The 25,042-nt window shown below is 39.8% G+C and overlaps 1 protein-coding gene across 10 annotated transcripts in view; it reads left to right on the top strand.

The window, feature by feature from the left end:
- Nucleotides 1-4,662: 4,662 nt before the first annotated feature.
- LOC143040792 (ATP-dependent DNA helicase DDX11) overlaps nucleotides 4,663-25,042 on the top strand; it is a 91,800-nt gene continuing 71,420 nt past the window's right edge. For 4 of the 10 annotated variants that reach the window (XR_012967754.1, XM_076212264.1, XM_076212228.1 and 1 more), the window contains exons 1-6: nucleotides 4,689-4,822; nucleotides 8,585-8,733; nucleotides 9,396-9,461; nucleotides 17,234-17,425; nucleotides 17,774-17,873; nucleotides 20,361-20,476. Coding sequence is in view for 9 of the 10 variants with exons in the window: in XM_076212264.1 (XP_076068379.1) it covers nucleotides 8,599-8,733; nucleotides 9,396-9,461; nucleotides 17,234-17,425; nucleotides 17,774-17,873; nucleotides 20,361-20,476 (609 nt within the window). In the remaining variant the exon portion in view is untranslated. Of the gene's footprint in view, nucleotides 4,854-4,988; nucleotides 5,103-8,584; nucleotides 8,734-9,395; nucleotides 9,462-17,233; nucleotides 17,426-17,773; nucleotides 17,874-20,360; nucleotides 20,477-25,042 lie in introns of those variants that run through there. The other 6 variants (XM_076212255.1, XM_076212250.1, XM_076212245.1 and 3 more) reach the window with 6 other exon arrangements.

The raw sequence follows: 25,042 nt of genomic DNA, 5'->3' as shown, positions 1-25,042 counted from the left end.
CAAAAACCACTACCAACATATATAATAGGAGACTTCAACGCTAAACACCAAACACTTAACCACACATACAACAATCAAATAGGAAGAAATATTCATCCCCTAATAACACATAACCACCTCACCTTCCTCGGACCAGATTTCCCCACAACCATAACACCCTTTGGCTCAAGCAACCCAGACATGATTTTCACCAACAGACACCACCACCTTACATACAGAATACACCCCGGAGACATAACATCATCAGACCACATACCTCTCAACCTCACACTTTCCACTACAGCCATTACTATCCCCACACAACCCAAACTAGCATACAAACTAGCAGACTGGAAAAAGTTCAAAGCAATACTAGAAACAACAACAAATGAATACATAACCACAGAAAAACAAAACACAAACAACCAAACAAAAAACACAGATTACATAGACAACAAACTAAACATATGGTACAAACTCATAAACAACGCAATTACACAAAGCATACCAACGACACAACATAAACAAATCCCCACACCCAAAACATCCAAAAAACTGAAACAACTACTATGGCAGGCAAATTACATAAAAAACAAAGCCACACTCGAAAACAACTGGACACCACACACAATAAGAACAATCAGACAAATACAAACATTAATACTCGAAGAAAGCAAACAAAGTTACGAAGACACATGGAACAACATTATATCAAATTTAATCCCCAAAAACCACAAGAATTCTGGAACAAAATAAAACAACTCTTAGGATCAAACGCCCCCAACACACCATACATAATACACAGCAACGAAAAGATACACGACGACAAAAACAAAGAAACAGCATTCAGACAGGTATGGCAAAACATATTCCAAATCACACCAGAAGAAAACACGCACTTTGACACGAATCATGAAACAAACATACTCACCCACTTAACACAACACCTCCATCAAACACAACCATACACAAACATAGACCTAAACAGACTAAACACAGACAACTACATTACCCAACCCATACAACTCGAAGACGTCACAAACATAATAAAACACACAAAAAACAAAACACCCGGAGAATCTGGAATCACAAAACAAATACTCTCACACACACCAAAAATAACTAAACAATTGCTCACAGACATATTCAACGAAACACTGAGCCTAGGATACTTTCCCCAAAAATTCAAAAACTCAATAATCACCTTCATACCAAAACCAAACAAAAACATAACACAAATACAAAACTACAGACCCATTTCACTACTCGAGACACCAGGAAAAATATACGAAAGAATCATTACAAACAGACTAATGGCACACCTACACGAACACGACCTGTTAAACCCACACCAACACGGCTTCACTCCTGGCAAGGGAACACACACCGCACTCGCCACCCTATATGAAACAATTGCAGACACACAAAGACACAAACAAGCATGTATAATTATCTCACGTGACATCTCTAAGGCCTTCGACAAAGTCTGGCACGAAGGCCTTAAACACAAACTACTACAAACACAACTCCCTGACATTATCACGAAAACACTGTGTAGCTTCCTCGACAACAGAACAGCAAAAATAAAAATAAACCAACACATAGGACCAGCCTTCCCACTCCACAGTGGAGTTCCACAAGGAAGCGTCATTTCCCCAACACTCTTCAACTTATACACAGCAGACACCCCTCCACCATCACACGGAAGCTACACCATACAATACGCAGACGACATAACACAAATCATCACATACCCCAACACCACAGGAAAACAAATGCTTGCCAGGAAAACACAACACGAAATCCACAAAATCAACACATACGAGAAACAATGGAAAATTTCAACAAACACAAACAAATTCCAACTCCTAGCCATTTCATCACGACAACCACCACCAATCAAGATTAACAACACCATAATACCATACAACAAACAAGCACACATCCTAGGCCTCACCATAACAACACAAGGAACACAAACACACATTAAAAACAGAATAAGAACAACACAAAACACACTAACCAGACTAAGACGTTTCCGAGGACTCAAGACAAAAACACAAATACAATTATATAAGACACTAGCACGACCACAACTTGAATACCCACCCATAATTACAGTTACAAGCTCACCCACATACATCAACAAAATGCAAAAACTACAGAACAAAACAATACGAACAATACTAAAACACAAACCCCCCTACTTAGAAACCACACAACAACTTCACAAAACAACAAAATTAGAAACAATACACGAAAGACTAATAAGATTGAGCAGTAAAGCCTGGAACACAGTACTTGAACACAACACACTACCACAGCCCCCAATTAGCAACAAAAGAACCAAAGACCACAAAAATTGGCCACGCCTAAAGACCATCCTGGGCTAAGTCCCCTTACGACCATCCTGGGCTAAGTCCCCTTACGACCATCCTGGGCTAAGTCCCCTTACCCTTTCCGCCTAGCTAAATGTGGAGGAAAAAAAAATGCATTAACGATAATAACTGGCACATTAGCCACACATAAACACACGTATCCACAAGGACACGCGTGTAAACCTTAATAAGGATTAGAAGTCACATGGCACATTAGCCATCTCCAAACGTACGTATCCCTCCTCATGAAAAAAACCCTATAAATATACGTATATATTATAATTCTAATGAGAGCAGGTATGACATGACTTGTTACTAATTATACCTTAAATGGAAATGAAACCCATAAAATACTTAACTATCTTTCACGGCACAAAGCCCGCACAGAGTCACACCTGCTCCCAACTCTTGTAAATTTTTAGACATGTATTATTATATGCACAATGAAGGAAGGACTTATACTAAAACATAAAAATAACATCAGAAATAATACCTCGCTATTCAAACTTAAAATCAATATATAATGAATAACAAGAAATGAGTCCTTCCTTCACATCACAAATATGTTTAGCTAGATAGGGAAACTTTTGTCTAGAGCATAGATAGGATGACCGCACAGTTTATTAATATACCATGCAAGTGGGTCCGCCCCACACCTTCACACTTACACTTCTTTCACTTTCTAATCTTTACCTTCACCTCTCACCCCCTCCCCCCCTTGCTCCCACACTCTTACTTACCTATCTTCAATTATTATTATTATTCAGGGCAGAATAGTAGTAGCCACGGCAGCAGCAACAACATCTCGTCCAGTCTTGTAGCAGTCCCATCGAGCCTCGCCGTCATCAGCCGCCACCGCCTCTGACGTTAGGCTCACCGTCCAGCTACGACTGATCAGATCCACTAAGCAGTGGCTATTACTTGTGGTTGTTTTACCAAAGAGATTAGAATAAGAGACCAAAGTGAATTTCATTTTCCCTGGCTTGTTCGAACCAAACCACTACAACCGCATTGTGGACAACTGTCCATGATGTAACACTTCACCCCATACTATTCAACACGTCATGGAAGACTGCATTATACACAATCACGCACGCAAACAACACAGCATACACTCCTTAAAGGATTTGTGGGAAACCCCCGTTTCGCCCGTGGCATTCCTTGAGGAGACGGGACTCCTCGGACAGTCTAGGGAACAACAACAACCGCCCCTTAGCTAATCGCACATGCAAAAAGCTCTTATTGGCAATAGCCCTCTTTTATACACTACTATCTTTCCATTTTCTTACAGACATTCTTCCCCTCCCACACAAACCGATCCCGTGCGAGCGGGTGGTCTGTCCTAGCTAGTCCATAGTTCTCCAGCAAGTCGCCTTAGGCTCGATATCTCCAGGCTTCAAGTGGCCCTTCGCTCCCAGACCACGACACTCGTAGGCTCTCACTTCGGACCTCCTAGCCCTGTATACATTAAATTCATATATACGTTACATCTTGTGTGCCTTAGTTTCATGCCCCTGGCTTGTCTGGCCGTACATCCACAACACAGTCAATGGGCAAGGATCAATACCCTTCCCTGGTAAAATCATATTATACAGTTTAGCAAAACAAATCACACACTTCTCACATTCTAAGAGACCATATTCACCAAATTAATGTCCCTAAGTGTAATTTTCCGAATTACAGAGTTTATGAGAACGACAGGTTGAAATATTCTTTTCATTCTAAAATATAGTTTCCTTTACACTGGTTCCTCATGTTTGGAATTTCAAATGTTACTAGTTTGTCCCGGAGATATGAGATGTATTTCATCTACAAGTACATGCACGCTTTGAATAAAATCACTGTCTAAATAACTAACACCAGGTGTAACACATTCCCACCTATAGAAGTTACTTTGTTCACATTGTTGACCAAGTTTAAAAAAAAATCCATCATCTCAATAAATGTCACGACAGACAAGTTATCTGAATCTTCAGTCAACTGATTAAAATCACCACAAAATCCACAATTTTAGATACATACTGAATTAATTAAATACATCACCTCTTGTGTCAGCGATAGTATCGGCGACTCCCAAAAATAAATTAAAAGTTAGCAAAATTTGCCAGTGTTTGAGTTCTTTATATAAGATTATGCGCCAGATCTTAATTCTTCAACAGAGTATATGAACGAGTGGAAGGATTTATGCAATAATTTTACCACCCACCCCGTTAAAGAAAAAAGAACGGTGATATTTATCTAGCTACTACATAGATTTCTTTTTGCTAGACTATAGGAAAATAACTAGATTTGCTACACTGCGAACAAACGTATACGCAATTCTCATTGGCTAAGATTTTGAGCGGGTAAAGAAAGAATGTCAACACTGTAAACAAAAGTTATTACCGTAAAGGTTTTGTTCTTCTCTTTTAGGCAAATTAGGAGGAAAAATATTTGAAGGTCCTCTACTTAGTAAGAAGTAAACAGTACGAAACACCGTTTTTGGATTATGTTTCTGTAAATGACAGTTGCATATGTGTTTTAATCTTAGTCTGAATACGGTATTATAGTGACGAAGTGAAGTTAACTTAATAAGTTAATAGAGACGCAGACTGTATATAAAACTTTATCACTCTAAGTGTATCATTGGTCAATGTTTATTTCACATTTGTTTTTATGTTCTATTAGGAGGTTTAACTGTATTGTTTTTAATTAATAACTAACCTCCCGTACCAATAGATAGGGGCGTCTGGTTTCTACCTTCAAGTATGTAAACATTCTCCTGCAAGCCTGAAGTTATCTACTTATAACTTATTAGTTATTGATGTCGTGATCACATTTTCTTAATTATGTTTCAAAGTGTATATTAATGTAATTTCCTGTTTTAAATCATATGCCCACTCTTTAAAAGGAATATTTTTCTGTAATGTCTTGAGTCTATAGTGAGTTACATTCCAGTGCATTTTTATGATTTTATTTTTCCTCCTACAAGGATATTTTACTCACCTGCACATATCCCTACTTGTAGTGTAAAGTTGAAAATATGGTATTTGTGAAGTTTTGCCCATTTGCACTCACAGCAATTTGTATATTTTTTGCATCTATATTACAATAACTCCAACAACTTTTCTTTGTAATTTTGCAGAAATTGATATTTAAGGATGGTGAAAAAATAATTCCTGCAACCTTCCCACAACCCACCATTTCGTCTCACCTGCTTGCACAACAATACATATATTTTTTGTATCTATACCATAACAACTCTAAAAACTTTTCATAGTAAAAATTTTCCCTGCAAATTAGTATTAAGTGATGGTGAGGTAGTATGTGTGAGCAAAATTTGACGCAGCCCGAAGGGATTTCTCCCCGTTTTCTCCTTTTATGCAATGGGGGGACGGAGAGGGGGGGTCGCCGATTTAATGAAGCGGCCTTGCTGTGGATGTGCTGTGTCTTGCGACACTGCTTCTGACCCAGGGTAGTGGACAAGGTGCAGGGATGACCCATCATCCAGGAGGTGCTAAGATGAGAGGGAGGGTGGAGGGGTGTGGAGTGTATTCAGGGATGGAATGGGTGGAAATTATTTTATGCCTTTTCATTTTTGGCTACCTCCCTTGTAAGGGGGCAAATGTCTTGGTATATGTATGCATATATGAAAAAATAATGCCCACAACCTTCCCACTATCCATCACCAAAGTGGTGTCATGGCTGTCCAGTGTGTAAGATGTACATCTGTCCCTGTATGCATTTTTAGGTTAGGTTAGAATAGGGAGAAAGACATATGTTTCACAAAAAGAATATATATATTTATATATAGTGGGTGATACTCCCAACAAAAATGGTACTTCAGGGCTGGGTAGTAGGAAGGTTACAGGAATTAGTTTTTCACTATCCCTTAATATTAATTTTCACAAGAAACATTACTAAGAAAAGTTTTTGTAGTTGTCATAATATAGATGCAAGCGGGTGAGACGAAACTTTGCAAATTCCAAAACTATTTTGAATAATTCCTATTTCAAGTGGCATTTATTCATTTGTTCTGGCTGCTGCCAGACTTACATACAATTGCATATAATCCCTTTGGCAATGAAGGAGTATCCCAATCTATTCCTTCCATACTGAGTGGCATTTATGTGTGTTCTGATTACCACTAGGTTTTTAGTGAAAGGCTAAAATCAGTAAAACCTCATTGTTCAGGCATCTGTTAAGGAGCTTACCTTGAGCTTACCCAGTCATAGATAATAGAAGGTGAAGATATCTCCTCTTGAAATTCCCCACTTCAAGTAGATTGATTAACAACCATGCTCTGTTTCAATAACATTGTTGTACTATGTTCTAAAGGTTGCATTGGGCCAACAGTGGGTACCTGTCTGTGATGGTCATGCAAGATGGTTAGTAGAGTTGTCCTTTTTCAAAGCCACTCAACCCCCTCACCTCAGTGAGGTGAAGCCTGGGGAGTTGACACTCTATCTCCTGACTGGGCCAAAGATCTGTATCAATTATCAACCAATGACAAAGAAATGGACTTGCACCAGTGCAACACAGATAACAATTCAAACTCTCATCTTGGAGAGATCTGTGGGAGGACCCAGGGACTGTTACCAGGTGCTGTGAGGCTGTGCATTTTCAGCTTAATACAGTCAGGGATAACTCCTCCACAGCTCCATGAATTCCTAAGTGATAGAAAGCAAAAATGAATAGTGGATGGAGCCCAGTCAAAAAGCTCAATGGTAATTAGTGGAGTGCCACAGGGCTTGGTGCTTGGCCCACTGCTCTTCCTGATCATGAAAAGTGGCATAGACCAGGGGGTTATAACATTCCAAGTGTCCTTGTTCACTGATGATACTAGGATCTCTCGTGAAATTGCAGCCGGAGAGGATTCCGAAAAATTACAAAAAGATATGGAGGAAGTATACAAGTGGTGAAGTGAAAACAACATGATGCTCAATAACAAGAAATTTGAACTTATAAGATATGGGCCAAACAAAAATGTAAGAGCACTGGTACACAGTGGGTGCAGAAGAAATAAAAATAAGAAATACTGAGAGACCTGGGGGTGTGGATGAGTGATGACTGTGGCTTCAAAGCACACATAACCCACACCACTAGTGCTGCTCGTAAAATGAGTGGGTGGATCCTCTGGACCTTTAAGACCAGGAAGCCCAAGCACTTGCTACCTCTGTGGAAGACCCTGGTAGTGTCAAAGCTGGAGTATGTATGCCAGCTATGGTCTCTACACAAAGTCAAGGAGATACAAGAACCTGACCAGGTCCAGAGGGTATTCATGAGGAGAATAGTCAAGGACTCCCTGAATTACTGGGAGAGGTTGAAAATCTTCAAGCTCTATTCACTACAGAGACACAGAGATTGCTATATAGTAACTTGTGTCCTGGAGGGCACTGTACCAAACCTATCACAAAATGCAGGAGGTGGTATCAGAGGGAAACACCACCCCAGGTTTTGTAGGACCTGGGAAAGAAGGTCCCTAAGTAGCTGCTCCAACTGACTGAAGATGATCCAGGCAGAAAGCTTCACCTGTGCTGGCCCCAGATTCTTCACCTGTCTCCCAAAAGAGATAAGGGGCCAAGCAAGAGTCAGCACAGAGGCTTTCAAGTGGGGGCTAGACAAATCCCTGAACAACATCCCAGATGAGCCTCCAATCCCAAAATAGCCCAACCTCACGAGGAGCAGCAACAAACTTGATTGCAGACTAGTTCCAATATGTTAGGCTTTTTGCAGAGATGTGGGAGTGGTGTGTACCCAGACTGGCCATGGTGTTAACACCAAAACCTACCTACAAGTACAGCAGTGATTTATATGGTATATAGGCCTTCTCTAGGCTACAGTTACCACAGTTTAGGGACATCACACCTCCTCACAAACCTGCATTCTCTGAAGAGATGTATACTTCCCACCTAAAACTATGAAAATGTAAAATTGTTTTTGACACTAATCCATTAGGATGGAAGTACTGACAACTCATCAGCAACACTTAACACATCTTATTTTGTGATGGCCATATGGTTGCAAATTTGAGAAATTCAGTAGTATGAGTATGTGAGTTATACTTTTTTAATGTATATCCCAGTGCAGATATTAGGATTTGTACTATTTTCATTCTAGAGGCAGAAATTTTTTTATACAGTAAATTGTTTTATTATTTTTTTCACCACAGCCAGAATGAGAGATTCTTACTGCAGAATTTCGGACTTGTAAAACAGTTAATAAGATGCAGTTTTCTTTTATCACAGGACTGGTTTGTACAATGAGCATGCTGCAGCCTCCAAGTACCTTTGAGTTTCCCTTTCCCCCATATGATATTCAGGAAGCTTTTATGCGCAACCTCTTCCATACACTACAGGAGAAGAAACTTGGAATATTTGAGAGCCCAACAGGAACGGTAATGTATATATAAACTTGATTAATGGTCTTAATTTTTCCTTCTATTGTGATTATAATGATTAATATGCTAAACCCTCCATAAAATACTCCAGTTTTTGGGGTTGGGCATTTAAGCATTCAAACCTTCAAGATAATATTGTTTATGTCATTTCTCTAACACTTATAGAATGTAAATCATTGTGGTGTACAGTTCAGAATGGAGAATAAAATTAACTACAGTAGGGTAAACCAGCTCCAGCTGTTGAGCCCTTTTATAGAGTTGCTGTGTTAAGTTATGTTGTCTGACCCAACCAATGTGGCTAGGGACAAAGATGAGCTTTCATTCACAAGGTGCTAAGATGGGAGGGACAATGAATGTTTTTTTTTGGTTGTGTGTGGGATGGGTGTAGGGAAGATCTGTGCTTTGTCTCAGCCATTCCCCATATATAAGGAGAGAAAGGCCTACTGATATATGTATGTGTGTGTGGTATACCTAGAATAAATTGACATATAGCACTCATTACATTGATATTAGAGTGTTTGCCACTGAAAACACATATCTAGTATATGAAGATGCATTATTATTCATTACAGCTATCCTATTCAGTGCATGATAATGTTTATGAATTCAGTTTCATATTTGATGATGTACTTATTAAATATTTTTATTTCATTTTACAGGGGAAATCCCTAAGTCTTATCTGTGGTGCTTTGACATGGCTGAGAGATTATAATAAGTTTTATAAAGTGAGTACATTTGCATCCATATACTAACTCTATAATCATATATACTATATGTCACATACATGATGCATGATCCACAAACCTACCACAGTATGTCATCAGACATTGGTGCCGGTCAACTCATACTCAGATCAAACATTACTGCCAACCCCTTGCTGACCCAGACATTCCCCAAATCACAAACAACAGGTAAGCATGATGCCACAATCATATGACCCTTCCAATCACAAGTCTCTTGCCAGACAGATCATCCATTTCCTTATACCTACCAAACTACATAATCATAACCATAAATCATATACTGTGTCAAGACACTACTACTAACCCACAAAAATTATTGTAGAAAGTACATATAGGTAACCTTGTGCAGAAACGCTGATGCAGCCATTTCTGTGTATATAACCTGGGCAACTATGTTACCAAAAGGGGACTCTCCTTTAGAGGGAACACCTTTCCTTTATTTTTTTTATGATTGCATCTAGGCTAGAGAACACCTTACAAAGTGTTTTGGTATCAAGGCCTCACTGGGGCACATCATCATTGTCATAGAGAACTCATTCTTGTTCCAACTCCATCAGGTCTTCATTGCTGAGTGACCTATCATGGGACTGTAGCAATTCATTCACATCTCCTTCACCTCCTTGAAGCCAGCCATATATTTACCTAGTTGTATTTTACGGGCCTGGAGCTATGCTCGTTCTGACCCATTCTTGTATCTCTCTACATCTAGTTTGCTTTTGAATTCATGTATATTTCTGGCATTAACTGTTTCACTGTTCAGTTTGTTCCATACGTCAATGTGAGAGCCTGACAATCCCCTTACAAATGGGTGCTACATCACTAAATCCAATGAAGTCATCAGCTGGCTTGATACACTCAGGCTACAGTTTCTTCCAGCAGCCATTCATTGTTTTTTCTGTCATTTCTTTCAATGCTGCATTGATATTGTCAATGGCCTTCTTGATATTATAATTGGCCCAGAACTGCTTGACTGTGGGCTTGTGTATTTACCTAGTTGTATTTTACGGGACGAGAGCTGTGCTCGTAGTGACCTGTTTTCGTATCTCTCCATATCCAGTTTATTCTTAAAATTGTGTATAGTTTTGGCATTCACTGTTACTCCATTCAGTTTGTTCCAGACATCAATCACTCTATGTGGGAAGCTATTCTTTTTCAGGTCTTTTCTGAAGCTGTCTTTCTTTAGTTTCTTTTCATGTCCTCTTGTTTCTCTTCTGTCCCACTTTAATAAGACGTCTCTGTTGAGAATTTCCATCCCTTTCATAATTCTGAAAATGGTCAACAAATTGCCTCTCTCTTCTCAGTTCCAGTGATGACAGATATAATTTTTCCAATCTTTGTTCATATGTCAGGTTTGTCAGTGTAGGCGCCATCTTTGTCTCTGATCTTTGTAATCTTTCTAACTTTCTTATGTCCATCTTTGTGCTAGGTGCCCACAGTGTTGCAGCATATTCTAGTTAAGGTCTTATCAGTGCAACAACTATTTTTGTAACCATTTCATCTATGTAGTTGAAGGCCACTTTCATTGACCTCAATAAGTTATAAGTCTCTCCAAATAATTTATCGACATGTTTATCAGGTATCAAGTCACTTGAGATGATTACTCCCAGGTCCCTTTCTGAATCAACTTTTTTGACTTCATTGTTTCAAATTTTATACTGTCCCAATACTCTATTTTTACTTTTTCCAAATTCCATTATGCTACATTTTTTAATGGGCTGTCAGTCATGTTAATCAGCTGACTCATTGTGCAGCGCTAATAATATGAGGCAGTCACACCTTGGTCCATGGGTTAGATGAGTCCTGTCGTGTTTTTGGGCAGAAACATCACTTCTATGTTGTCTGCCCAATCTTCCATGGTTGTTGGGTGGCTTGGGGCTTTGTCAACCAGCAGGAAGAAATGGTTGGTAATGTTTTCTTTGGGAGCATAATCATGCCGTGCAGGGCACAAATAATTTCCAATATAATGCTGGTTCATAGAAGACATCATCCAGACCTTGTTGGATCTATATATCACTGGGAGATATTCTTTCACATAGCCCTTAAGTGCCCTTGGGTTTTCACAGTGGTAGATCAATAAAGGCTTCAACTTCAGGTCCCCAGCTGTATTACCACCCAGCACCAGAGTTAATCTGTCTTTGGATGCTTTAAATCCTGGTGTTGTTTTCTCCTCCTTAGCAATAAAGGTTCTGGATGACATTTTCTTCCAATACAGGCCTGTCTGTATTGGCACTGTAGCCACACTCTTCAATGTTTTTTTTCAGTGTTGGTATTAGTGCTGCAGCAGCAGGCTCATCAGAACTTATTGCCATACCAGTCATCTTGGTGTAATGTAGGGCTGCTTGGGCTTTAAAATGGTCAAACCAACCCTTATTGGCACTGAAAGTTGACCCATCCTTAATTTTGTATACCTTATGTAGATCATTATAAATTGAGAGGGTTTTCGTTGTCGCAAGGAAGGTAGAAAGAGAATTGCTGTGGCGAGACAGGTCATCATTCTGCAGCCTTAAGAGTCACTCCATTACCTCCATTATTGGTTCTCTCTGCCTTGTAAGCGTCTTTGCCATTAATGTAGAAGCTGTTTCACCAGCTTTCTTTACACTGTCTCCTTGTTTGATTATTGTGGAGACAGTTGATTGGGGCAACTGCATGATTCTGGCGATGGAGTTAGCCCCTTCACCTCCCTCATGGCACTTAACAATTTCAAGTTTTTTCTCCAACAATAAACTCTTCCTCAGTCTTTTGGGCTTTATCTCACCAGTAGTAGTTATTGCAGGCTGCTTGGAAGCCATCACATTATGTATTACTCTCATAAAAGCAACATTGAATGTGAAATAGTATCACAAAACATTGATACATGGGCCAAAAGAGTAAACACAACTGAATAAAGTGTGGGAACAAGTCTCGATGGGTGGCCAATGGAGCATGGGTGGCACTGCAATTGCAGTGCATTTGTTTACAGTTTGGTGATCGTATAAATGAGCACCTACATTGAAAAATGAGTGAGTGGTATCAATTCAAAAGGATCATATAAATGAAATATCAGATAGTGAGGCAAACCTGTACAACCATCTCCAATACACATTACTTTGAACTCAAAGTTAGATTGTATAAACTTCCATGCATTTCACCTGAACAAATAAAATACTGTCACTTTACCAACTCATCTGATAAGATATAACTCTGACAAACCCAACCAACATACAGAATGACCTGACACAAAATTCAAGAAAGACAATTCTCAAGATAAAATAACAAAACTTCCCACACAAATAGAGCCAATCATTATTCCATACCATAAACAGTAGTCAAAACCCATACACTAGTATTTTTAAATTCAAAATCAGCTACATTAAACCTAACACAAAACTCAGAGATTTCCATAATCAAAATACAAGAATAAAGATAGGAACAGCAGATTACCTTACAAACATGACATTTTCCACCAGTGTACCCAATAGTTATTCACAATAGAACTTCAACATGACATGCATGAAACAAATATAAGCACCATTCATCACTAATATGAAACAAAAAATAAACTTGTGTCACACCAGTTATATACTGTACATACATATACCAATGGCTTTTTCCCGCTTACAAGGGAGGTAGCCAAACTCAAAGGCATAAATCCACTCCCACTCATTTCATCCCCTTATATTCAACTCCCATCACCACCCCTCCCTCCCTCTTTTCTTGGGTCCTCCTGGATGTCGGGTCATCCCTGCATCTCGCCCACTGTCCTGGGTCAGAAGTAATGTAATGATGCAGCACATCCACAGCAAGGCTGCTTCATTTAATCAGTGACGCCCCTCTCCATCCCCTCATGCAAAAAAAGAGAAGATGAGGGAAAAATCCTTTGAGGCTGCATCAAAATATCATTCACACACTCCCTCAACCCACCCCCTTCCCCCACCCACTCCCTTCCATGCATCACAGCATCATCCATACACAACCATCCTCCACTCATCCATATCTTCTGTCTTCTCCCTTCCTCCCAATGCCCTCACCCTACCCATCTGTCCTCATCCCCGGTTGCCCCCTCATGTTCACTCCCTCCACCTCTGCCTTCCATACCTCTTTTACTAATCATTCTTCACTCATTCTTCCCATGTGTCCAGACCATCACAATATTCTTTCATCAACCCTATCTTCCAACTCCCTTTCCAATCCTGCTCTCTTCACCTCAACTCTCACTCTATCCAGCCTAGTAACCCCTACCATACTTCTCAGACATTTCATCTCAAATACATTTAAACTCTTCCTCTCTTATGTTCCATGTTTCTGCCCCATACAGTGCTGTCAGTACAATCACTCCTTCATACAATCTCCTCTTTGTATCCATTTCTCTCAATCTACATTCTACCTCCACTCCTCCCTTTCCCACCGCATTCACACACAAGTATCTAAAACTATCCACTTCCTCCAGTCTTTCTCCCTTAAAAGTCACTTCAAGTTTACTGCCATCCTCTCCCCTTGTACATCTCATCACCTTACTTTTAACCTACACTTATCTTCAACTTCCTTCTTTCACACACTTTCCCAAATCCTGTCACTAACTTCCTTAATCCCTCTCTGATCCTGGTACAAACACAGCATCGCCAGCAAACAACATCTGACTTATCTCCCATTTTTCTCCATTTTCTTTAAGCATCTCCAATCCCCTGCCCATTACCCTTGCATTTACCTCTCACACCACTCCATCCATGTATAAATTGAACAGGCAAGGCGACATAAAACATCCCTGGTGAAGTCCTACCCCTACCTCAAACCACTCTCTCTCCATTTGCAATTCCAAAACAGGCTCCACCACTCTTGTAAAAATTCTTGACTGCTCTCAACAGATTTCCCCCTATCCCATATATCTGCAATACCTCCCAGAGTGCCCTCCTGTCTATGCTGTCATAAGCCTTTTCCAAATCCATAAAGGCCCAAAAAAACATCCTTATATTTTCCTAAAGCTTTTCCACATATCTGCTCCACCACAAAAATCTGATCCACACAACCCCCACCTGTCCCAAACCCACACTGCTCCTCACCAACCACTCTCTCCACTTCTCTCCCACAAGCCCTCCCAACTACACTCAAAAAACTGATCCCTCTGAAACTACTACACTTCCACTTGTCCCCTTTTCCCTTGTAAAGCAGAACCATACAGGTACTCCTCCAATCCTCCAGTACTTTACCCTCTTGTAAACAAACATTAAACAACATCACCAGCCAGTCCACCATCACTGTACCTCCCTTTTTTAGACACTCCGCATGACACCCATCCAACCCAGGTGCCCCACCCATTCTCATCATTTTAATAACAGCTTTCACCTTAATTTTCCTTATTTCTCCTTCATTTTCCTCATTCATCACTGTCATATTCTTAGCACTTCCCACTGCAACTACCTATCCCTTCCTATCCTTCACATTTAGTAACTCCCTAGAATATTCTGCTCATCTTCCTCTTACATTATCATCTCTCCATTTGCACCTTTTACCTTTTCTTCTCTACTTGCTTCACCTCCTCTTCCTCTCTTAATTTCCTTACAAAACATCTTTTTATTACTTTCAAAATTTTCTGTCATACTCTTACCCCATTTCACATCTGCTCTCCTCTTTGCCACTTCCATCTTATGCTTTACTTCTCTTTTCTTTGTACCTCTTGTATGATTCTCTTGTCCTATTTTGTAACCAATCTGTGAATGCTTGTTTCTTCTTTTCTACAACCTTCTTTGCTTCCTCATCCCACCACTCACTACCCTTCCTTCTATCTCCTTCCATCATCCTTGTTCCAAACACCATCATTGCACACCTTGTGACTCCCTCCTTGAAACATCCCCATTCCTCCTCCACTCCTAGTCTATCCTTTACTCCCTCCCACTCCTCTCTCAGCTTCTTCTTGTACTCCCTTCTCCTTTTCCTTTTCATTTAAGCAGCTCTCTCCAAGCACCTCTCTACTGTCTGTCCTTTTCCTCTTTCTCCATTTATCCTCCACTCTCAACTTACCTTCCAACAAAAAATAATTTATATTCCCCCACTCTCTTCCCTAAGAATATGTACATCCTAAACTCTTCCTACTCTTCTCCTGGTTACCACTATATAGTCCATTAAAGCCCTATCTACCACCCTTCTACCCACCACCCTCTCCCATGTGTACTTATGCTTTACTTTCTTCCTAAACACTGTATTTACCATCATCAACTCTCTAGACACATCTCCACCATTACCTTTCCACTACAATTTTTTCCTGGAACTCCACACTTCCCAACTACTACATATATTGGTTTATCTCCTACCCTAGCATTGAGATCTGCCAGTACCACTCCATTGACATTTCTCCCTAAACCCTCTATACACTCATCTATATCTATCCACTCCATTGACATTTCTCCCTAAACCCTCTATACACTCATCTATATCTATCCACCCCATTGACATTTCTCCCTAAACCCTCTATACACTCATCTATATCTGTCCAAAAACCCTCCCTTTCCTCTACACCCTTCTCACTACCAGGTCTATATGCACCTTCATCCACATTAACCTTGAAGAAACCTCATTCTACTCCACACATTTACCTATCTCTTTACTTACTATTATAGCCATCCCTTCTCTCTCTCATCCTCTCTTCACTCCTGACACCCTCCCAACTACACTCCCAAATTCAAACTTGCCCCTCCCTTTCAAGTTAGTTTCACTCAATACCAACAGATTCATCTTTCTTTTCACAAATATACTGCCTATCTCACCACATCCACATACATTAAAAGATCCAAACCATAGGGTTCTAGTTGGAAAATTCCCAGACCCTCTTTGTATGTATGTATGTTTTTTTAAGTAGAGAGTAGGAATACCTAGTCATCTAGTCATATCCCTGTCACTTTTTTGTCACCTTTTATGACTCAGGTGGGAACATAGTTAATTAATACAAATATAGGATAAACATAAGAGTAGTAATTAGAGATAAATACTCGAATTGGGAAAAAATGATAAATGGTATCCCGCAAGGTTCGGTACTGGCTCCAATCATGTTTGCCATATATGTAAATGACATGGATGAAGGAGTAGAGTGTTATATGAATTTCTTCGCAGATGATGCAAAAATACTAAAGAAAGTAAGACCAGAGAAGGATTACAGTCAGACTGGGACAAAATCTGGAAATGGACTCAAAAGTGGGAAGTGAACTTCAATATCAAGAAATGTAGTAAAATGGAGTTTGGGAAAAGTAAAAACAGAACATCAAGAAATTATAAAATTGGTGAAGAAGTCAAAAAGGGAACTCGGAAAGAGACCTTGGAGTAATAATTAGTAAAGACATGACACCAGACAAACATATCAATAAAATAGTTGGAGAAACACTTCAACCTATTAAGGTCAATGAAAGTGGCATTTGACTACTTGGATGAGGAAATAATTAAGAAAAATATCAATTACACTAATAAGACTGGAGTACGCAGCGACACTGGACACCTAGTACTAAAAAGAATATAAAGAAATTAGAAAGAATACAAAGAACAACGACAAAGTTGGTATGAACTCTTTCCAAATTAACATATGAACAAAGATTGTCCAAATTGGAATTATTAACTCTGGAACAAAGAAAAGAAAGAGGAGAGCTGCTGACTATAGAATCATGATTTTAAGAAAAACTCGATGCTGAAAGATATAAAGACAGGTCACCACGAGCATAGCTCCCTTCCCATATAATACAACTAGGTAAATCCTTCTTTTTCTGATAACAGTTTCATGTATCTCTTTCTTGAAGGATGAGTTAGAGAAGAAAATAGCTGAGGCAGAAGAAGCTACCAAAGCAGATGATGGGCCTGATTGGTTCAGTGCTGCTACTAAGAGGCAGGCAATCCAAGTAGAGTTTCAGAAAAGCAAGGTTGAGTATCAAAACCTTCTTAAGCAGGAAGAAAGGATTGCAAGTTTGAAGACAAGGAGACAAGCTGTGAAGGTCTGTAAAAAGATTTGTTCTATTTGTTATAATTCTACTGTGTTCACAGTTTTTCATTATGCTTTCTTCTGAGTTATTTATTCAGTCATAAGAGATTGCTGAGTGACTTGGTCTGTAGGACTGTCACTAAAGTTCCTAAAATATTGACTCCATAAGATATGCAGTCACTAGCCCATACAGGACCCCTTATAAGGGAAAAGGACCATCTGTACACATATTCATACATATAGAGCAGTTACTTTCAAAGCCATGAAAGTAGTTTTAAACATGGCAATAAAGGAATTGTTCAAAATATCTTTTGGTGTCCTAAACCTAAAATGCTATTTTACTTGTCTGTAATACTAATAGAGAGCAACAGTGAAGAAGGTGGATGATGAATTTGATCAGCTGTTCAAGGACATCCAGGAAGTTCAGCAAAGTGTACAAAGGGAGCTCCAGGCTGTCTCAGGTATGTTTTACACTCCATAAGGGATGGTTTGGACACATGGAAAGAATGAGTGAAGAAAGACTAGTAAAAGAGGTATGGAAGGCAGATGTGGAGGGAGTGAACATGAGGGGGCAACCTAGGATGAGATGGATGGATGTGGTCAAAGGGGCTTAACCCCTTCACTCCGGGCCAAAATCTCGTGGGCAGCATTAGCTGCCAGACGTGCGATATTGCGTCATAATACTCGCATTATAAAAAATAAAGTCACCGCTGTATTCCTCGTTCTCTCTTTCACCCATGAATTTTGATAACCATAGAAAATATGAAGAAGCCAGTTTACAGAGTATAGGGGTCATGCAGGTACAACTACAATAAATATAATCAAGACACCGACATTGGCATCCTCGCGTACCCACTTGCTCCTCAGGACGCCTACATAGGCGTCATCATATCGAAGGGGTGAAGGGAAGAGGGGAATGTCTGTTGAGGAAGGACAGGAGAGGACAGAAGACAGGGGTGAATGGAGAATGGTTGTATATGAATGATGTTGTGATGCATGAGGTGGAATGGGTGGGGGGGGTGAGAAAATTTGACACAGCCCGAAGGGATTTCTCCCCATCTTTTCTGCATGAGGCGACAGAGAGGGGGGTCGCTGATTTAATGAAGCAGCCTTGCTGTGGATGTGCTGTGTCTTGCGACACTGCCTCTGACCCAGGGCAGTGGACAAGATACAGGGATGACCCGTCATCCAGGAGGTGCCAAGATAAGAGAGGGTGGAGGAGAGTGGAGTGTATTTAGGGATGGAATGGGTGAGAATGGTTTTTTATGCCTTTTTCTTTTTGGATACCTCCCTAAGGGGGAAATAGCCTTTGGTATATGTATGTATGATGTATATATATATTTATAAAAGGTTTATGACAGGGTAGACAGGAAGGCACTGTGGGAGGTATTGCAGGAGGAAAGCTGTTAAGAGCAGTCAAGAGTTGTTACAAGAGTAGTAGAGCCTGTATTAGAATCAGAAATGGAGAGAGTGAGTGGTTTGAGGTAAAGGTGGGACTTTGCCAGGGATGTATTATGTCACCTTGGCTGTTCATTTTATACATGGATGGGGTGATGCAAAAAGTAATGGGTTGGGAATTGGAGATGGTTAAAGAAAGTGGAGAAAAGTAGGAGATAACCCAGTTGTTGTTTGCTGAAGACAGTGCACTTGTAGCAGGATCAGAGGAGGGATTAAGGAAGTTAGTGACAGTTTGGGAAGGTGTGCGAAAGATGGAAGTTGAAGGTAAATGTGATGTGATGTACAAGGGGAGACTGTGGCAAACTGGAAGTGAGTATTAAGGGAGAGAGACTGGAGGAAGTGGATAGTTTTAGATACTTGGTTGCAAATGTGGCAGGAAAGGTAGGAGTGGAGGTGATGGTAGAATGTAGAATGAGAGAAGCAAGTAAATGCCTTGGGAATAGACACTTGGGAATGGGTGCTAAGAGGAGATTGTATGAAGGAGTGATTGTGCTGACAGCACTATATGGGGCAGAAACATGGAACATAAGAGAGGAGGAGTTTGAGATAAGGTGCCTGAAAAGTATGATAGGGGTTATTAGGCTAGATAGTGTGAGAAACAAGGAGGTAAGGATGAGAATGGGGGTGGAAAGGGTGTTGTCAGATAGGGTTGATGAAAGAGTATTGGGATGATTTGAACACATGGAAGGAAGGAATGAAGAAAGTAAAAGAGGTGTGGAAGGCAGAGGTGGAAGGAGTGAACATGAGGGGATGACCAAGGATGAGATCGATGGAGTAGAAGAGGTATTAGCTCCAATCAGTCTTTGCTCCAGTCGTACTCCAGTCACCTCTTCCTTTACACCAGGGACCCACTACAAATGGCAGCTCAACAACACTGCCACCTGGTGTCTGTTCACTGATATGGGTGCCCTCAGCCAAATGACAACAAATGAACATTCCAACAAGGGGCATTGGGAAAGAGGGGTGTGTCTGTTGAGGAAGGACAAGAGAAGACAGAAGATGGGGTGAATGGAGAATAGTTGTGTATGGATGATGCTGTGATGCATGGAAGGGAGTGCATAGGGGATGGGGGGAGTAAGGGAGTATGTGTGAATAATAATTTGACAGCCCGAAGGGGTTTCTCCCCATCTTCTCATTTTCTGCATGAGGGGACGGAGAGGGGGGGTCGCCAATTAAATGAAGCAGCCTTGCTGTGGATGTGCTGTCTTGCTACACTGCTTCTGACCCAAGACAGTGGGGGAGATGCAGGGATGACCCATCATCCCAGAGGAGCCAAGTTAAGAGGGAGGGAGGAGTTGAATGGGAGTGGAGTATGTGGGGATGGAATGAGTGGGAGTGGATTTTATGCCTTTGTTTTTTTGCTACCTCCCTTGTAAAGGGGAAAAAGCCTTTGGTATATATATATATATATATGTTAGTATGTATGTAAAAATATGAAATGGTCATGCATGTTTATTTTTATGAGGATAATGTACAATTTCATTCAATAGGTGAAAATGATCTTACAAATGATGATTATGAACTACTTCTTGAGGACTATCACAGTGATGATGATGACTGCTGGGAGAAGAAGAATAATGAAGATGAAGAGCAAGATTGTCTTAAGGTAGGATGCCATGACATAAGGATTTTTTTTTATGTCTTTGTTCTACACATTCATAAGGATTGTCATGAGACCACTGATTAGAATCTGTACATTTATATTGTCCTGAAGGATGGACAGTGAATCTGCCCATTTTCAAATTTATCAAAAGAATTAATTTGAAGTATAGTTATATAAATACTTGGGGGTGAATGTGGTGGGAAAGGGAGGATTGAAGGTGGAGGTAGAATGTAGATTGAGAGAAGCAAGTAAATGCCTTGGATTGAAAAGTGTAATGAAAAATAGACATTTGAGAATGGATACCAAGAGGAGATTATATTTACCTTGTTGTATTTTACGGGAAGGGGAGCTACGCTCGTGGTGTCCCGCCTTTGTATCTCGCAGTGTCAAGTTTGCTCTTAAACTCATGAATGGTTTTTGCACACACTATTTTTTTGTCCAGTTTGTTCCAAGTGTCCACCACTCTATGTGGAAAACTGTTTTTCTCCAGATTTCATCTATAACTATTTTTTTTTTTTTTTCTCTCTCTCTTTCCGTGTCCTCTTGTATTTCTCTTGGCCCAGTTTAACAAGTCCTCTCTATAAATTATTTCTGTGCCCTTCATGTTTCTGTAGATGGTTAGTAGGTCGCCTCTCTTCTTTGTTCCAGAGTCGATAACAACAGTTTAGCCAATCTCTCCTGATATGACAAGTTTGCAAGTGCAGGGGCCATTTTTGTGGCTGCTCTCTGGATTCTTTCTATTTTCCTTATATTCTTTTTGGTACTGGGTGACCACAATGTTGCCGCATATTCTAGTCTAGGCCTTATCAGTGTGACCAATATTTTTTTTAATAATTTCTTCATCCAAATATGTAAATGCCACTTTTATTGATCCTAGCAAGTTATAGGATTCTCCGACAATTTTGTTTATCTGTTTATCATAGGACAAGTCGTTTGAGATAATTACACCCAAATCTTTTTCAGATCCCACATTCTTTACCTCCTAGTTTCAATTTTATATTGTCCTGATATTCCATTTTTACTTTTTCCAAACTCCATTATGCTACACTTCTTAATATTGAAGTCCACTTCCCATTTCTGACTCCAGTTCTATACCTTATTCAGGTCTTCCTGTAGTGATTCGAAATCCTTTTCAGTTTTTACTTTCCTTAACAATTTAGCATCGTCTGCAAAGAAGCTCATGTAGCATTGCACATAATCATCCATGTCATTCACATGAATAGCAAACATTATTGGAGCCAATACAGACCCTTGCAGAACTCCACTGATCACCTCTTTCCAACCTGAATATTTTTCTCTGAGCACTAATCTCATCTTTCTGCCAATCAGGAAGTCCTCCATCCATTTTAGTAGGTTCCCTTGTATCCCTCCTATATGTTCCAGTTTTTTAATAGTTTTTTGTGTGGTACTTTGTCAAAAGCTTTTTGTAAGTCCAGGAAGGCACAATCATCCCATTCATTCCTTTCTTGCACTATGTCTATTAATCTTGAGTAAAAACATATTAAGTTTGTGGTATATGATCTTCCTTGTCTGAACCCAAATTGTCTTGGGTTTATTATATCATTTTCTTCCAGGTGTTTTACCCATCTATTCTTGATCATTTTCTTTCAAATTTTGGCTGTTTATTATATTATTTTCTTCCAGGTGTTTTACCCATCTGTTCTTGATGATTTTCTTTCACCTTTTGGCTGTTTATTATATTATTGTCTTCAAGGACCCAGTGCCTGGCAGTCGGCCAAAAACTCATAAAATCAAATCAATATTGTCTTCAAGGTGTTTTACCCATCTATTCTTGATGATTTTCTTTCACATTTTGGCTGTTTATTATATTATTTTCTTCCAGGTGTTTTACCCATCTATTCTTGATGATTTTCTTTCAAATTTTAGCTATAGTGCTTGTTAGTGAGACTGGTCTATAGTTAATTGGTTCTTCCTTGTTTCCTCCTTTATATATTGGTACAATGTTAGCATTTTTCCAGTCTTTTAGTATTTTTCCTTCTTTAAGTGAGCAATTTATTATGTTCTGTATTTTGTCCATTAGTTCTTCATTGCATTCTTTTAGAATCCAATTTGGAATTCCATCCGGGCCATGTGATTTTCTGATGTCAAGGTTTGATAGATGTTCCATTATTTCTTTTTGTGTTATTATCTCGCTCATGGGGGGGAGATCGCATTTCATTTCCCTCATCCCAATATTGTGCTTTCTTTCTAGTGAAAACAGACTTGAAGTGATTATTCATGACTTCAGCCATTTCTAATTCTTCTGTGTATTCTATATTTCACCATTTCCTGTTTGTTTTTAAGTTTACCATCCACGTATCAATAGAATAGCTTGGGTTGCTCTTTGCATTTATCTATAATGTCCTTTTCATGGTTCCTTTTTTCCTCTCTTCACACTTTTACATACTCATTTCTATAGTTTATATATACTTGCCATTTTCCAGGTTTTTATCTTTTCTCCATCTTTTCCAAGCTCTGTCCCTTCTATCTTTTGCCTCACTGCATCTTTTTTTACATACATACATACATATACCAAGGCTTTTTCCCCCTTTCAAGGGAGGTAGCCAAAAAGGGAAAGGCAAAAACACTCCCACCCATTTCATCCCCAAATACACTCCACACCCCTCCCACCCTCCCTCTCATCTGAGCACCTCCTGGATGACGGGTCATCCCTGCACCTTGCCCACCGCCCTGGGTCAGAAGCAGTGTCGCAAGACATCTTTTTTTGAACCAGCATTTAATGTACTCTCTAGCTTCTGTCTTGGTACGTGCCTATTTACCCCTTCATTGTAATTATCCATCAAGATATCCCATTTCTCTTCCACTTTTGTCTCATCCATGTAAAAATTTTCCCAATAGGTATTCTGAAGGAATTTCTTTAGTTTTCCAAAGTCTGTTTTGCTGTACATCAATCTTCCTTTCCTATGCTTTTCATTTCTGTCCATGTATATTTCCTCCTTTAGTTCAGTTTCAATGAGTATATGGTCACTTTCCAATTGGTGTCTTATATTGGATTTTAGCCACAATTTCAGGTTCTGTTATAGATATTAAATCTAGTCTCAGCGGCTCCTCATTATTTCTGTATCTGGTGTTTTCACTGACCCACTGAGTCATTGTATATTCCATGGTCATGTCCAGTAATACATTACCCCACAAGTCTTCTCCGCCTTTCACTGTCATGTCCTCCCAACAAATTTCTCTGCAATTAAAGTCCCCCATAATTACCAGGTTACCTCTGCCCATTAGTATCTCATTTAATGAATGCCTTGTATCTTCTAGCATTTTCATATGCTCGTTCTCTTTCCAAGCATTCATTTTTGGGGGCACATAAGTCACCACAAACTTTCTACTTTTCATGTCCTTGTCTTCGACTTTTATCATGATCAGTTCTACATTACCTTTGCCCTCCGCAATTTTTGTCACATTCAAGTTTTTCTTGGCCAAGAACATGATTCCTCCTCCCTGTTTCTTGTCTCTGTTTTTAATCCAGTAATTGTATAGTCCATGTCCAACATTGATGGGTGGTATTGCACCCCTTAGTTTAGTCTCCACAATTCCCATTATGTCTGGTTTTTCTTCTAACAGGTAATCATTAAGTTCATTCAGTCCTGAAATTAATCTGTCAATGTTAGTATAGGCCACCTTTAATTTTTTCCTTTCTCCATCTTTTTTTCTGTCTTTGGTTCGCCCATTCTGATGTACCATTTTCTCAGTCTCTTGTCAATTGTGCCAACAGAACTGTATGGGGTAGAAACATAGAACTTAAGAAAGGAAGATAGAGATAGTTTAAATGTGTTGGGAAATGAAATGTCTGAGAAGTATTGTAGGAGTTACTAGGCTGGATAAAATGAGAAATGAGAAGGTGAGGAGAGTGGGGGTGGAAAAGGAGTTGGGATAGAGGGATGATGAAAGAGTATTGGGATGGTTTGAACACATGGAAAGAATGAGTGAGAAAAGGTTATTTAAAGTAATGTGGAAGGCAGAGATGGATCAAGTGAGCATGAGGGGACAACCAAAGAGATGGATGGATGGGGTAAAAGTGGTGTTAAGAAAGAGGGGAGTGTCTGTTGAGGAAGGAAGGGAGAATACAGAAGATAGGAGTGAGTGGAGAATGGCTCTGTATGGATGACGCTGTGATGCATGGAAGGGAGTGGGTGGGGGATGGGTTAGGGAGTGGGTGTGAATGATATTTTGATGCAGCCTGAAGGGATTTCCCCCTGTCTTCACTGTTACTGTATGAGGGGACGGAGAGGTGAGAGGGTCACTGATTAAATGAAGTGGCCTTGCTGTGTCTTGATGCATTGCTTCTGACCCAGGACAGTGAGTGAGATGCAGGGATGACCCATCCAGGAGGAGCCAAGATGAGAGGGAGCGAGGGGTGGTGAATGGTGGTGGAGTGGATGGGAATGAAATGAGTGGGAGTGGAAATGTGCCTTTTGACTTTGGCAACCTCCCTTGTAAGGGGGGAAAAGCCCTTGGTATATGTATGTATGTATGTAGTTGCAATTTAAGGATTTGATAGTACAAAAAAGATTCCAAAAATTTTCAAATCAATTGTTCAAAATGTTT

This window comes from Oratosquilla oratoria, chromosome 2 (assembly GCF_046742065.1).
Source record: "Oratosquilla oratoria isolate Oo_2021 chromosome 2, ASM4674206v1, whole genome shotgun sequence".
Classification (NCBI taxonomy): Eukaryota; Metazoa; Arthropoda; class Malacostraca; order Stomatopoda; family Squillidae; genus Oratosquilla; species Oratosquilla oratoria.
Note: the sequence above shows the minus strand (reverse complement) of the source record. Positions and strands in the feature narration are given on the sequence as shown.